The sequence below is a fragment of the Euphorbia lathyris genome, chromosome 5, assembly GCF_963576675.1.
Source record: "Euphorbia lathyris chromosome 5, ddEupLath1.1, whole genome shotgun sequence".
Lineage (NCBI taxonomy): Eukaryota > Viridiplantae > Streptophyta > Magnoliopsida > Malpighiales > Euphorbiaceae > Euphorbia > Euphorbia lathyris.
The window spans coordinates 26,508,269-26,521,870 of record NC_088914.1 but is presented as its reverse complement, the minus strand read 5'-3'; the positions used below and the strand labels follow the sequence as shown (position 1 = coordinate 26,521,870).

The following is a 13,602-nucleotide window of genomic DNA, read 5'->3' as shown; positions in this document are numbered from 1 at the left end:
CCGGTTCGGTTTTTGAACACCACTATTGATTACCTTTATGGTTAGCTAATTTAACTAGCTGATTATGTAAAACATGTTTGGTAAAAAACTTAGTGGATTGCTACTAGACCTGTTCAAAAGTCCACTGGCCCGTCCAGCATATCCAAGCCCGCTCTTCAAAGATTGGGCTTGGATGTATATATTTTGTAATAGGCCCGGTCCAAACCCTCTTAGGCCCAAATACAGAGTAAGTTGGACTTTGAATTTGTCTCAACACCCAGGCCCGACCCAGGCCGGCCCAAAATTTTAATAATAACTTTAATTCTATAAATTTTATAGTTTAATAAACTTTATATTCCAAAAATAAAAAAATTTAAATTTCTTCAATATAAAATTTTCCAAATCATATATTTTTTTTAGAATTGGTAAACATGTACATATTTTTGTTACTGTTTTATTTATTACAAATGAGTATTTTTTTTATTTAGAATTGCGCTAATTGATTTTTATTGAAATAATCCTCTAAAATTTAGTTTATTATATTTTATTATTTATATTTATAGTTTGATTTTAATTTTTAAAAAATATAAAAAATATTAGTTGGGCCGGGTTCGGACCGGAGTGGGCTTGGGAATTAGTTCTTTTAGCTTGGTCCAGCCCGGCTCGAACCCGGTGTAAATATAATGCGGGCTGGATTAGACTTGGACAAAGTAATTATGTGACAAACCTGCTTAGACCCAGCCCGGACCGGCCCATGAACAGATCTAATTGCTACTAGGTATTTATATACAATGACAAATAAGAAAATGGTAAAACCTTTATATAGGGTTAAAGGATAGTAATTATGGGTAAAATTATACTTAAAAAGAGATAACAATAAGATAATTGAAAAAACTCATAAACCCAGCTTTTTGGATCCAATATACTCTTTCAAACATCTGTTCACCGAACACCACTATTAGAAGTTTGACTAGTCAAAACCTCTAAAGTGGCTCAAACCTCTCATTTTACCCGAAAAGCTCTTTACCAAACTAAACCATATCTAAAATTGACCCAATTTGTTAACATTGAGGTAAAATTGCACAATTTCAGACGTTAAGAATAAAATTGCTCCTAACTATAAACGTTAGGAGTATTTTTACACATTATTCCTATTATTTTTAAAAATGGGCTAAGAATTTGTTAGAGATGTTCTTAGAGGTAAAATTGTTCTCAACTGTTTCTGTGAAAAAGATTTACTCACTAAGCTTAATATGTAAAAATAGAACATCATAAAAAAGAAAAAACAAAGTTCAAGAGCCTTAAAATGCTCTAATCCAATTTAATTCACAATTTTGCTACACAATAATACAACAAAATTCATAATTTGGTGAATTTATAATGCTCATCTGACAAATATTATAATAATATAAACTATCTATAAGAACGCAGAAATTCAATGATACCCACCAATCAATTAATACTATTTATACACATTTGTTAACACCAATAATAAGTAGTATGGATCCAGTCTTTTGATTAGCTAGATATATTAGAATATGACAAATTTATGTAACAAAAAGAACATGACAAAATTATTAGAAAAATATCCTTTGGTATGTGCACTGGATCTCATCTCATCCATGTCCGGATTTTAGAGTGCATTTTATGGTCTTTTGTCTGCATTCAAATTCCAAGATAACTTTTCTTCATAGACGTAATAATACCCCCATTTTATCACTAATTATAAAAATATTTACTGGGCCAGTAAATCTAAAAGTTAGGGGTAAATAAGAGTACACATAATGGTCCCAAAAATGTATCATCAAGCTAAAGTTGCACTATTAAATTTGGGGTGTATAATAACAGAGAGCACTCAATTTATAACTCAACTTTGTTGTTGGTTCAGATTACCGCATAAGTGTACTGGTTAAAAGAGTTTTTAAAAGCCCATGCCGCCCATACCTTCCATGCCCCCAGCTGAAGCTTCCTTCTCATTGCTAGGAAGCTCAGAAATAATGGCTTCAGTTGTAGTCATCAATGAAGACACACTGTATCACCCGTAAATTTAATTTATTAGACGGTTCTCGAATTAAAGGATATTGAACATAAGAAGGTTATCTAGGATTTTCTTGCAGACATACCTTGCAGCATCTAACAAGGCCGTTCTAATGACTTTCAATGGATCGATGATTCCCGCCTTCACCATATCAACATATTCACCTAATGTACACAATAGTTTTTATCATAATTCAAACCCGGGCAACCATATACTCATTTACGATAATGGAAAGGAAAATGACAAACCTTTGGCTGCATCATATCCAAGGTCAGCGTCGTCCTGCTCTAGTAGCTTGCCAACGACAACTGCCCCCTCTACTCCTGCATTCATGGCGATAGTATGTACAGGCATCTGCAGACAAACATAAGCCAGATAAATTTACTACATGTTTTGTAGCGTATAAACTTATCACTAGCAAGTATTAAAGAAACTCTACAGCCAATGAAATGTTTTTACATCATCAAGAAAAGACCAAACTTGACCTATTACGTGTGAACATAAATTAATAATTGTTTAGAGAGGAAAAGGTTGAAACCTTAAGAGCATTCTGGATAATCTGGACACCGATCTTCTGATCAAAGTTTGCAGTTTGCAACTTGTCCAGCTCTTTAGAAGCATAAAGAAGTGCAACACCACCACCTACACATATAAGGTCCTAACTTACTATTCATGTCCTTGGGGAGAAAGAACAAAAGACGTGTAAATTGTGGAAGTAACTCTCACCAGGAACAATTCCTTCCTCAACAGCAGCCTTAGTGGCATTCAGAGCATCGGTAACTCTGTCTTTCTTCTCACTAACTTCAGCTTCACTAGCTCCACCAATCTAGAATAGAACAAAAGTTTATAAGAAAACTTGCAAATGCAGTAGATAGTCACTGTAAACCAAAACCAACCTTCAGAACTGCAACACCTCCAGAAAGCTTTGCAAGACGCTCTTGCAACTTTTCCTTGTCATAATCTGAAGTACTTAATTCGATTGTGGATCTTAACTGGAATCATGGGTAAGAATTTAATTATCAGCAAATATAACTAGGAACCTAAAAAATTATAATTTCTTGTGCTCAAGGAACAACAGGAACCTGTTCACATCTTTCTTCAATAGCTTTTTTGTCACCTAAGCCATCAAGGATAATTGTGTCATCCTTCGAAACTGTAACCTACAGAATGCAGATTGCAGAAATCAGCACTATGATGAACGAAGAAAAGGTTTACTTCTGGTGTTTCACTAAGGATGACACTATCATTTACAAAGACAATCAACGCACCTTTTTGCATGAGCCAAATGCTTCCAGTCCCACCTTTTCAAGGTTCATGCCAAGCTCCTCTGTTATAATCTATCACAAAAGAAAAAATATATACATATATCTCAATTCATACCTCAAATAAATATGCAAAGTCTATATGGACAAAAAATTGATTGCACATACCTCACCACCTGTGAGAATGGCAAGGTCTTGCATATTGGCTTTCCTATTTTCTCCAAATCCTGGAGCTTTAATTGCACAGACCTTCAACGAATTTAAAACCCACAATTAGAAAAAAGTATCTAATTCAGTAACCAGCGAACTGTTACCTCTTTTATTAAAATGGACATAAATCAATATGTAAGAAAATATGGCAATACCTTAAGTCCAGCACGAAGCTTGTTCAGGACGAGAGCTGCTAATGCATCACTTTCCACATCTTCAGCAACAATCAGCAAAGGTCTTTGCAACTGAGATGCATGGCGAATTTGTGAAACAATTGAGTTTCATTCATTGGTCCAAAATAGAAATAAGTAATAATCACAGTTTCATTATGCACTCATACAGTCACTAACCTTCATCGACAACTCTAAAACTTTGACCACGGCATTTAAATTTGAGATCTTCTTTTCATGGATTAAAATGAGAGGATCTTCTAGTTCCTGCCAACACATAAAGTGTCATGTGATTTAGGCATGTAGTTATCGTAAGAATGAACAATTCAGCTAGCGATTACTAAGTTCTTACACATTTTTGGTTTTTAGGATTGGTGATAAAGTAAGGGGATATGTAGCCTCTATCCAGCTTCATTCCCTCAACTACCTCTAACTCATTGTACAATGTCTTCCCATCCTGAAATTTTCAAGAGAAACTAAGTCAACATTTTTCTAGCCATCTGATGCAGACACCGGTACGAACTTGCAGGATAAAAATTATAAGAGAAAAAACAAAAAGTTCCAGGCAGCATCCTGTGAATGTAAAGAAAAGATTCGGAAGTCAAAAGAATACAAAACAGGTATTTAGCTTCAAGGTGTCCACAAATAAGGTAAAGAGGTTCTAGGTAAACCTCACCTGTTTATCTATTCACAACTAGTAACAAGGAAAGAATGGAGGAAGTCCAGAATCTTACAGAAATGGTAATGACACCCTCTTTGCCAACTTTCTCCATTGCTTTGGCTATGAGCTCACCGATCTCTCTTTCCCCATTTGCTGATATGGTACCAACCTTTTCAGAAATATCAAATTATTAGCATGCTTAATTGATCTTGGTGTTACTACATGATTACATGTTACTCCTCCAGCTTCTCTGACTAAAATTTGAACATCATTCCATGTCATTTATTATCATTATCATTATCATTATTTTCATCAAATCAATCTATGACATGCCTAAAACAAGCACAAAAAGCAAAGACATAGAGCCAAACCTGCGCTATTTCTTCAGATGTGCTTATCATCCTTGCTCTGCTCTTCAAATTTGTTATAACAGAATCAACCGCCATCGAAATCCCACGTCTTAGGTCCATGGCATTCATACCAGCTGCCACAGACTTGCATCCTTCCGCAAAGATTGCACGTGTGAGAACTGTAGCGCATGTTGTGCCTGCATGCATCACATCAATAATTAGTTACAATCACCAAGCAGTTAAACCATTGCCCTTGGTGTGGTAAGGGAATAAAAAGTCTTAGAAGAACCATAACTATGTTTGAAAAGTTAAAAAAATTCACAGAAAACAGTTGCCTTCAGCATTGACAGGAGAAATGCAAGCAGTTATGACATAACATATGAAATACTCACCATCGCCTGCCACATCATTTGTAGCATTTGCAACCTGCTTTACGAGACTAGCACCAATGTTCTTTACTCTGTTTTGAAATTCAATGCTCTTTGCTACAGTAACACCATCTTTTGTCACTTTTGGAGCTCCCCAGCTTTGCTCTATAACTACAGTTCGCCCCTAAGGAAGAAGAAATCAAACATTCAAATCGATCAAATGTTTAAACTCTAACTATCCAATATTAAACAGGGTTCAACGACTTCAACTCCCTCTAAAGTTATAAATGAATAAAAAATGAAATATTTTCTATACACAATACATTCAGAGGAAGAAATTACATAAATTTACAGGGATTAAAGTAAACTCAAACAAAACGAACAAGAAACCTCAAAAATCGAAAACTGAATCAGGATAAATTAACAGGTTCATTCCAGGAACATTAGAATGGCATTGTGATGTAACAAATAGAAATTCTCAAATTAAAACTTGGTACTGTAACTGCTTGGAATGAATGAATTCCTAAAAATTTTGAGGAATGCATTTATAATTTCAATTTTTAGTGTTTGGGGTAAAAAAAAAAAAGGAATTCAATTCAAGGATTTGTATTCCATGGACTTCAATATGCTTTAAGAAAATTCCACCAAAATAGGAAGAATTTGCAGATGAACTCCACGATTCTTATAGGCAACAAATTTAAGACATTAATACCCTCACTACACCTTATTTCTTGTATATTTTTTTCACTCATATAATTTAGGTGTTTATTCTTAACATTTGTTCTCAACAAAAACTATTATTTTATAATACTATATTAGTTTTTAATTAATTAGCTTTTAATGTCTATTAACTATAATGAATCATGAGACAAGAAAATGAAGAAAATAATAATTTTTTCCTTTTTGAGATTTATTAAATAAGAAACATAGTAACTTCTCAATCTAATTATTGTTTGTTTTAAAAGATGTAAACACTTGTTAACAAATTTCTTACCTATGGTACACATTCTATAAAAATATTTATCGCAATTCAAGAAATAAAAAGCCAATGAAATATTTATTCATTCATTCTGTTCATAAATTTATGGAATTCACTCTGATTGTACGTTCTTAGTTTTTTCAAAACCCAGCATAAGAATTCATTTAAATGAATTTTATATGGAATTCATTTGTAAAACGAATTCTACATTTTGAATTGATCCATTCCGACTTGTGCCTTAAGTAATTTCCAAAAACTGGTGTCATCATTAATCAACATAAACGCAACATGACAGCAAATAAATAATCAATCAGCGATATACACTCACCTTAGGACCCATAGTAACTTTAACGGCATCAGCAAGTTCCTCAACACCTTTAAGCATCAAAGCACGAGCTTCAACCCCAAATTTGATATCTTTGGCCGCATAACTTCTGCTCCAAGCCAATCTACTACTAACCTAATAACCCCAACCAAAGAAAAGAAAACATTACATTCAGTTTACAAAGAGAAGTCACGCTTTAAAATTAATTAAATTACAAGTAAAAAACACTGAATAGAATCGCAAATTAAATCACCTGCTGAGAATTGTTCTTAGCCAACCTAATACATAAGAGGAGAACAAATTACACCAAAATTAAGATTCACTCCGATTTCAAAACAATAATAAAAAAAAATGCTGCTATTTCCATAAGATATACATGGAGACAGGTATGATAAATTACCTGGCTTTGGATGCGAGGCAGGCAAAGCGATACATGGCTGGAGTTGCAGGGTAGATTAAAGTGATGAAGTCAGGATCTGTGCAATACTAAGAGAAAACAATGAAGTGTGGGCAAAGAGGAAGTTGTATGAGAGAATGAAAGAGTAGAAGAAGGGGTTTGGAGTCTAGAGAGGGTTTAGGGTTTTGTGTGTGGGCGCTAATAACAGTAGAATCTGTTCGAACTTCTGGTTTTGGGCTCCAGAAAAATACACAGCTTGTTTACTGCCGGGCTTCATGGGCTTAATGCGACGTCTCCTGTGAATGGGCAAATACTGTTGAATTCAGAATTATATAGTTTAAGGGAGAAGGTACCAAAATAGGCTTAACGTTTTTGGGGAAGTACTAATTTAGGTTTAATATTCAAAATAGTACCAATATAGGCTTAATATCAATTTAGTCTTAATGTTTACAATATAGCATCAATTTAGACCTCACGTACAAAATAGCACCAATATAGGCTTAACGTACAAAATAATACGAATTTAAGCTTCACATTTATAAAATATATACAATTTAAGTTAAACGTCATAATTAAATTAATCATATTATATTCTTTCTATATTAACTTTATATGTTATCTTTTTATTTAGTTCTATATTCTTATTTATTATAATACAATTAATTACTATTCTTGCCCATTAAGATCTTATATTTGTTTTTCATCAATGATTCCATGACTACTAAATTTCATTGCTCATGTAATATATGTAAACTAAAAGTAATTGAATATCCATGTATATTCAATTACTTTTAGTTTACATATATTACATGAGCCTTGGAATCTAGGAGTCATGAAATGGTTGATGAAAAACAAATATAAGGTTTTAATGGGCAAGAATACTAATTAATTGTATTATAATAGCCCCAAAAACCTTTGGCTTATTTTGGCACCTTATCCCTGTAGTTTAACAAGTGGGGATAAGGTCAAAATCTGACCCAACGTTTTTAAGATGTGTAGATTTGGCTTTAACGTATAAAATGATTCAAATTTAATCTTATATTTTCAAGCAAGACTAATTCTATCTATAGATTACGGAATATTTGAAAATGTTAGTTTGGCTATTATTAACCAGTCACATCAAATATTTCAAACAACAATTATGTTTGAGATATTTAGTGTATTACTGCAACAATTACAAAACACCTATTAAATGCTAACAACAAGTCTATCACATATAACTTTATCACAAAAAATTTTTTGTCATAAGTATCTAAATGTGTTACTAATATAGTTATAAATAACTAACAAAAAAATGTACGAAACTGATTCAGTTTATCGACAAATTTATTTGAAAGATCTGATGTGACAGTTAAATAATTGTACCAGCTCGTTCAAATTTTCTATTGGATAGGAGTAAATTTAATCTTCATTGAAAACGTTATAGTTAAATTTATATCATTTCATACGTTACTGTCGAATCTACATTTTTCAAAAACTGTTAGGTCAATTATCCCTTTTAAAGTGACATTGGTGTCTTAACCTATCCGAAATATTTGTATTTGCTCGTTGGCATATTATATGGTAATATTTATCTATTGACCTATCAAAATTGATGAAATCTTAATCAATATAGATAGTAAGTTAAGAGTTCCATGAAAACCTTAACCTAATCAATAGAAACACAATCCATAAAAAAAATTAAAAAAACTGTTAAAAATTTAACAAAATTATTAACTTACCATTCATATTGGTTGAGTTTCATCAATATTATTAGATGATGCGCAAATGTTACCAAATAATAGATTAGAAGGCAAAGACCAACAACTTGATTAGGTTGGGGGTAGAGAATGTTGGTCCCGTGTAACTTAATATGATTAGTTCCAGGGGAGTTAGGAACTAATATAACTTTTTCGCTTAATAATGCTGACTTAATTAAATGTTTGATGATGTAACTCAGCTTTAGGTCGGCAAGGCTGAGTGAAGTGTGAGACAACTTTAATCAGACACTGACTAGAGATGTTTCAATTGTGAGTTGGGAGATAATACTTTAGGTCAGCTTCCAACTCAGCACTCTAATTACTCAGCATCGACTTATACAAATTATATACTGAGTAATTTAAGCAAGCAACACATTCATATATATATCAAGAGAAAGGGTTAAAGATTGCTCAGCAGACTTATCCTGGTTCGGCCCGCCTACGTCTAGTCCCCAGAATCCTTTCGGGCTTTTTCAATCCACTACTGAGCTCTTTAAAGGTAGAGCACAAACCGTTTACAAAGCAATTGAGTATGCAAGAGTACCATCCTCTATTCGTCTCCTCAATCCTACTAAGCGCTATAACCGAACACTCAGATTTTCTCTACCGCTAAGTACTAAAACCAAGTACTCAGCTTCACTCTTCTAACCTTTACAATTGATACAAGATTATTCTCTCTAAATGAAGAACACTTTAGATGAATACAAATTCACTCTAGACTTTTACACAATGATTGGAAATTGGGTGTAAGAGCTTGCTTTCTTTTCAGACAGCTTCTATTTTGGATTTTCACTCTTGTGAAGATTTTCTTTTCTGTCTGTATTTTTTTTTGTATTTGTTGTGCGGATCCAAGTGATGAACTTGTTCTTTTATAGTGAATTCTAAAGCTTCAAATCATTTGAATTCCGACATATCCGTTGGGAGTAACGGCCTTCTATCGTCATTCATTGGTCAGCTTCCAGAATCACAAACCAATCCTGTCGTCTGATTTTAGCAGGCGTCAGGCTTGCCAATTTTGTCTTCTTGCGCCAGGTTCGTCTTCTAGCGCCAGTTTTATCTTATTGCCAAATGTCAGTTGATCCATGCGTCTCGAAAAGGTCTCTATGCGGATTTTCGAGACTTCTGAATTAGAGCAGACCTGTATCGGCTTTGTCTTTTAGTCAACGGATCATTGACGCTGTCCTGACGAATACTCAGCTTGATTGTTCGGCTTTGCCTTCAATCTTTTTCTTTATCTATGCTGAGTTACATTCAACTCAGCTTCTTCGGTCGGCTTTGCCTTCAAGCGTTATTCTGAAGAAGACTTTTCTTTTAACAAGGCTGAGTTACATTTTACTCAGCTTCTGATGTGTGTCTTAGCTCATGCTGACAAGGAATTAGAATAAGAATATCCGGTCGAGCACTCTTACTAGACCATGTTGGTCCCTTATAACGTGACAAGTTAGTTCCAAAGGGGGGGGGGTAGGAACTATTTAAAAATTTGTCTGTTGAGGCTGACTTCTTTTTCTATGAAAAGGTTTACACAGTGTCACTAAGTAGATTCAAGACACAAGCTTAGTCAACTTGTGACTAAGTCTGCTTCTTTACTTGAGTCAGAAAATAGCACTTAGAGTCTATTCCTGAACTCAGCTTCTTAGTAAACTTAACTCAGCGTGAGTTCTTTACTTAGTCAGTTTATAGCAAGCAGTGTATATTAAAGGAGTTTAAGGGTTAGAAAGATATTACTCAGCAGACTTATCCTGGTTCGGCCTCCGCCTACGTCCAGTCCCCGGAACTCGTTCTGAGCTTTTTGAATTCTCTACTGAGCTCTTTAAAGGTAGAGAACGAAACCTTTTACAAATAGAAGCTGAGTATAATAAGAGTACATTCCTCTATACCTCTACTCACTCCTATATCTACGCTGAGTACTATAACCGAGTACTCAGCCTCTCCTTTCTATTCTTCTAGAAATGATAAAGTGTTTGTCCTAAACAACAATTGCTAAGACACTTTAGATGATTGGAAATCACTCTAGACTTTTACACAATAATATGGAAATTGGTGTAAGGTATTTGCTTTGCTTTTCTCATAGAATCTTCGAGTATGAATTTGGTCAGCGTTTTGATAACTTGAAGTTCTGTTTGATTGAAGCAAATGGATGGCCTTTATATAGTGACACTTGAGGCACCTGGTCATTTCGAATTTCGAAATAACCGTTGGAGGGAAACGGCTTCCTGTCGTTGTCACTCTGGGCGTGCTCAGCGTCGTTGGCCAATAGGATTATTGCATCTTCTATCTTCGTCAGTCTTCGACAGAATGTTTCGCCATTTAAGGAAAAGTCCACGAGACAGCTTTCTGCGCCTTCTGAACTTTTCCCAAAGTAGAAATACTTTGTCTAGAAGTTGAACATTGCCTGCCGCTGTCCAGACTGCTTTGTCGTCCAACTCATCAGCTTCTTCTTGAAGCTTTTTCCACGAAGGCTTCTCGATCCTTCTCATGTTGAGTCGTCATTTTAGTTGATACGGCTTCGTTTTGAATTCTTGGGCCGAATGGTGTTGATGTGTTGACTTGGGCTTGACTTCCACTTTATGGGCCTTTGGGCTTTTTAATCTCAATGTCTTATACACAATTAAACTCAACATTGAACAAACACATTAGTGTAATAAATCAAAGCATTTTAAATTTAATGTGTTAGAATATTTTTAGCATTACTTAAATAATTTTGTCAAAAAATCATGTGGAAAGGTGTTTCAACAAACTCCCCCATTTTGATGTTGGCAAAAATATTCAGTCGAAGAACTCAGTGTTGAGCTCCCCCATGATAGTTGACCTTATTTTATCAAATAACTCCCCCGTAAGGGTTGAGCTACTGACTTAGTTTTACTCTAAACATTTCAAGGTTTAATTGAGTAAGTCTAAGGTCAGTTTTCAGAGATAGGTCAGCTCATGGAACATATTCTATTTAACTCAGTTTTACGCGGAAGGTTTAAATATCAGAGAGCGCTGAGTATGCTTTGTTCAATGAGTTTTAGTTAAGTGGACATATAAGAAGTGGTCAACATGCATGATCAACACAGCATACATATCATCAATTAATATAGACAGTAAAGCACAGTTGATTTAATGAAGATGCGTTTTAACAAATTATATCAATCACTTAAGTAAGCATCGCACAAGAGTAGTCAGTATGAAGGAGATAGAGATGCATATAATTTGTTTTGAATTTAAGGTCAGCACAATACAAAAAGAACACAGATATAAGGGTTCAAAAAAACAAAAGCTATCCTAGACAATACAAGTTAAGCTACTTTTGTTTGCCCTTGCCCTTGTGTTGCTGCTGACTAACTGAGGCTTGCTGAGTTCTTGGGGCTTGTTCTTTCTCCCCCGTTTTGCCATCATCAAGTTTGGGAATGAAGGTGGCTTTAATTACAGCTTGAGTTAGGCGTTGAGAGAATGCCTTTAGCTTTTTCGTGCTTTCATTCATTCCATCGAAGATAGGAACACCATCATCCATAATGGATCGAGGAATTCCAATAGATGCAGAACTCAGCATACTCAAAATAGCGGCTTGAGACTTGTCAATCCAGTGCATGGTTTCAGTGAGCATGGCAAAGGCTTGATGAAACATCTTTAGCAAAAAGGAGTCATAATACTCACGCTGATCGTTGATTTTGCGCACATTGCTAAAAGTTGCTCGAGAATACTTGAGAATCTCGTTAGTCTTAAGCTCGTCAGTTGCCATCTCTTGTCTGTTTAAGTTTAGCAGGCGCACAGCCTCGCTAATTTGCTCAATGGAGCATTAAGAGGAGGTGGAAAGCTGGTGATTGGTTTTCTCTTGCTCGGTGTGAAGCTGGCTGAAGAGATTATGTACTTCGGCAGAAGTGGCATATGCTGAGTTCGCAGCTGACAGTTGATGAAACTCTCTTTGTAGCGAGTTTATATGGTTGACCATGGTTAGCTGGAGTTCGGCCAGCTTCAATATAGAGTCCTGCCTGGGCTGTTGAGATTGTAGTGTAGTCATGACACTCAGAAGATCCTTCATACCTTTGATCTTCGTAAGAAGCTGAGTGACAGACGAAAATGGAGTTGTCTCAACAGTGGTAGATTCAGCGGCATTGGCACTTTGTTGATGGAGGTCCTGGATGAGAGCATGAGCTGAGTCAACAATTCTTCGACCAGACTCAGAGGCAATGAGATAGCTAAAGGATCCATCTTGTGTTGGCCCAGATGCCGGAGGTGGGGTAGAACCGGATAAGGGCAGTGTTTGGTTCTGCTCGTTATTGGAATGCCCAGCATTGTCAGCGACTGGCCTGGTATTAGTATTGTCAGTGGAAACTGACTGAATTTGAGTCTGCGCATTTAGTTGGGGAAGTGGAGGATCGGCAGAAAGAGTTGCTTGCTCAGTGTCAGGCTGAGGCTGACTAGGTGATGGAAGGTTAGGAAGTTCAGTGTCCACCTGAACAGGAAATTCCTTAGCTTGCTCAACAGTTTGAGGAGCGGAATCTTCGAGCACTTGCTCGACATTGCTTTGGTCGGCAGAAGCATTTAAGTCGGCATGTTCCTTTCAAGAAACAGAGGCTTGATTTTCTTGAGACACAGGTGTGTTGGAGAAGTATTTAAGTTGGACATCTGTAAGATCAGGAATCTCATCCCTCAGTGGTGAGTCACCCATGATGTCAATGACGGGTGGTTTGAAGGCTTTCTTCTTTCTCAATCTCCTAAGCTTCGGAGAAGTAGGGTCACACGGAATGGACTCAATGGAGTCAGTGGGTGAGGCATCCCTTTGAACAGCAGAAGCATGTTCTTGGTGCTTAGTTTCTTCTTCATCATCAACCAACTCAGTGTTGATTGGTTCAAGATGCTCATCATCTGCTGGTTCCTCAGTGTCATCCTGACCACTTTCTTCTTCTTCAGAATCATCATCCAGTTCTTCTTCTTCTAACTGGTCATCCAATTCTTCCTCATCAAACTGACCACCCAATTGGTCTTGGTCTTGTTCTTTCTCAGCCTGTTGCTCAGCGTTAATCCCTTGACTCTGTGCATAGTGTGAGTTAGGAGGAACGACGATATCTGTTGGCATGGCCTCAATAGGTCTTAACTCAAAGTTGAGCTTCTTCTTCTTCTTCTTCTTTAATGGTTGGTCAT

At 35.7% G+C, this 13,602-nt stretch overlaps 1 protein-coding gene across 1 annotated transcript; it reads right to left on the bottom strand.

Annotated features, from left to right (window-relative positions):
* Positions 1–1,381: 1,381 nt before the first annotated feature.
* LOC136230334 (chaperonin CPN60-2, mitochondrial-like) lies at positions 1,382–6,947 on the bottom strand. The gene is made up of 18 exons (XM_066019384.1): positions 6,743–6,947; positions 6,596–6,620; positions 6,346–6,477; positions 5,063–5,222; positions 4,692–4,867; positions 4,394–4,489; positions 4,012–4,116; positions 3,840–3,926; positions 3,645–3,734; positions 3,448–3,528; positions 3,286–3,354; positions 3,100–3,177; positions 2,914–3,009; positions 2,744–2,843; positions 2,556–2,659; positions 2,266–2,371; positions 2,103–2,181; positions 1,382–2,009 (listed from the first exon to the last, which is right to left on the bottom strand). The coding sequence occupies exons 1-18, from the start codon at positions 6,775–6,777 to the stop codon at positions 1,901–1,903; spliced, it is 1,728 nt and encodes a 575-aa protein (XP_065875456.1). The 5' UTR covers positions 6,778–6,947; the 3' UTR covers positions 1,382–1,900.
* Positions 6,948–13,602: the final 6,655 nt, after the last annotated feature.

Excerpts from the sequence above, each read along its gene's own strand:
- LOC136230334 (XM_066019384.1), bottom strand. The coding sequence starts at position 6,777 with ATGTATCGCTTTGCCTGCCTCGCATCCAAAGCCAG. Across the intron at positions 6,478-6,595 it reads CTAAGAACAATTCTCAGCAG|GTTAGTAGTAGATTGGCTTG; the intron begins GTGATTTAATTT and ends TGGGGTTATTAG. Across the intron at positions 3,355-3,447 it reads CCATTCTCACAGGTGGTGAG|ATTATAACAGAGGAGCTTGG; the intron begins GTATGTGCAATC and ends CTTTTGTGATAG.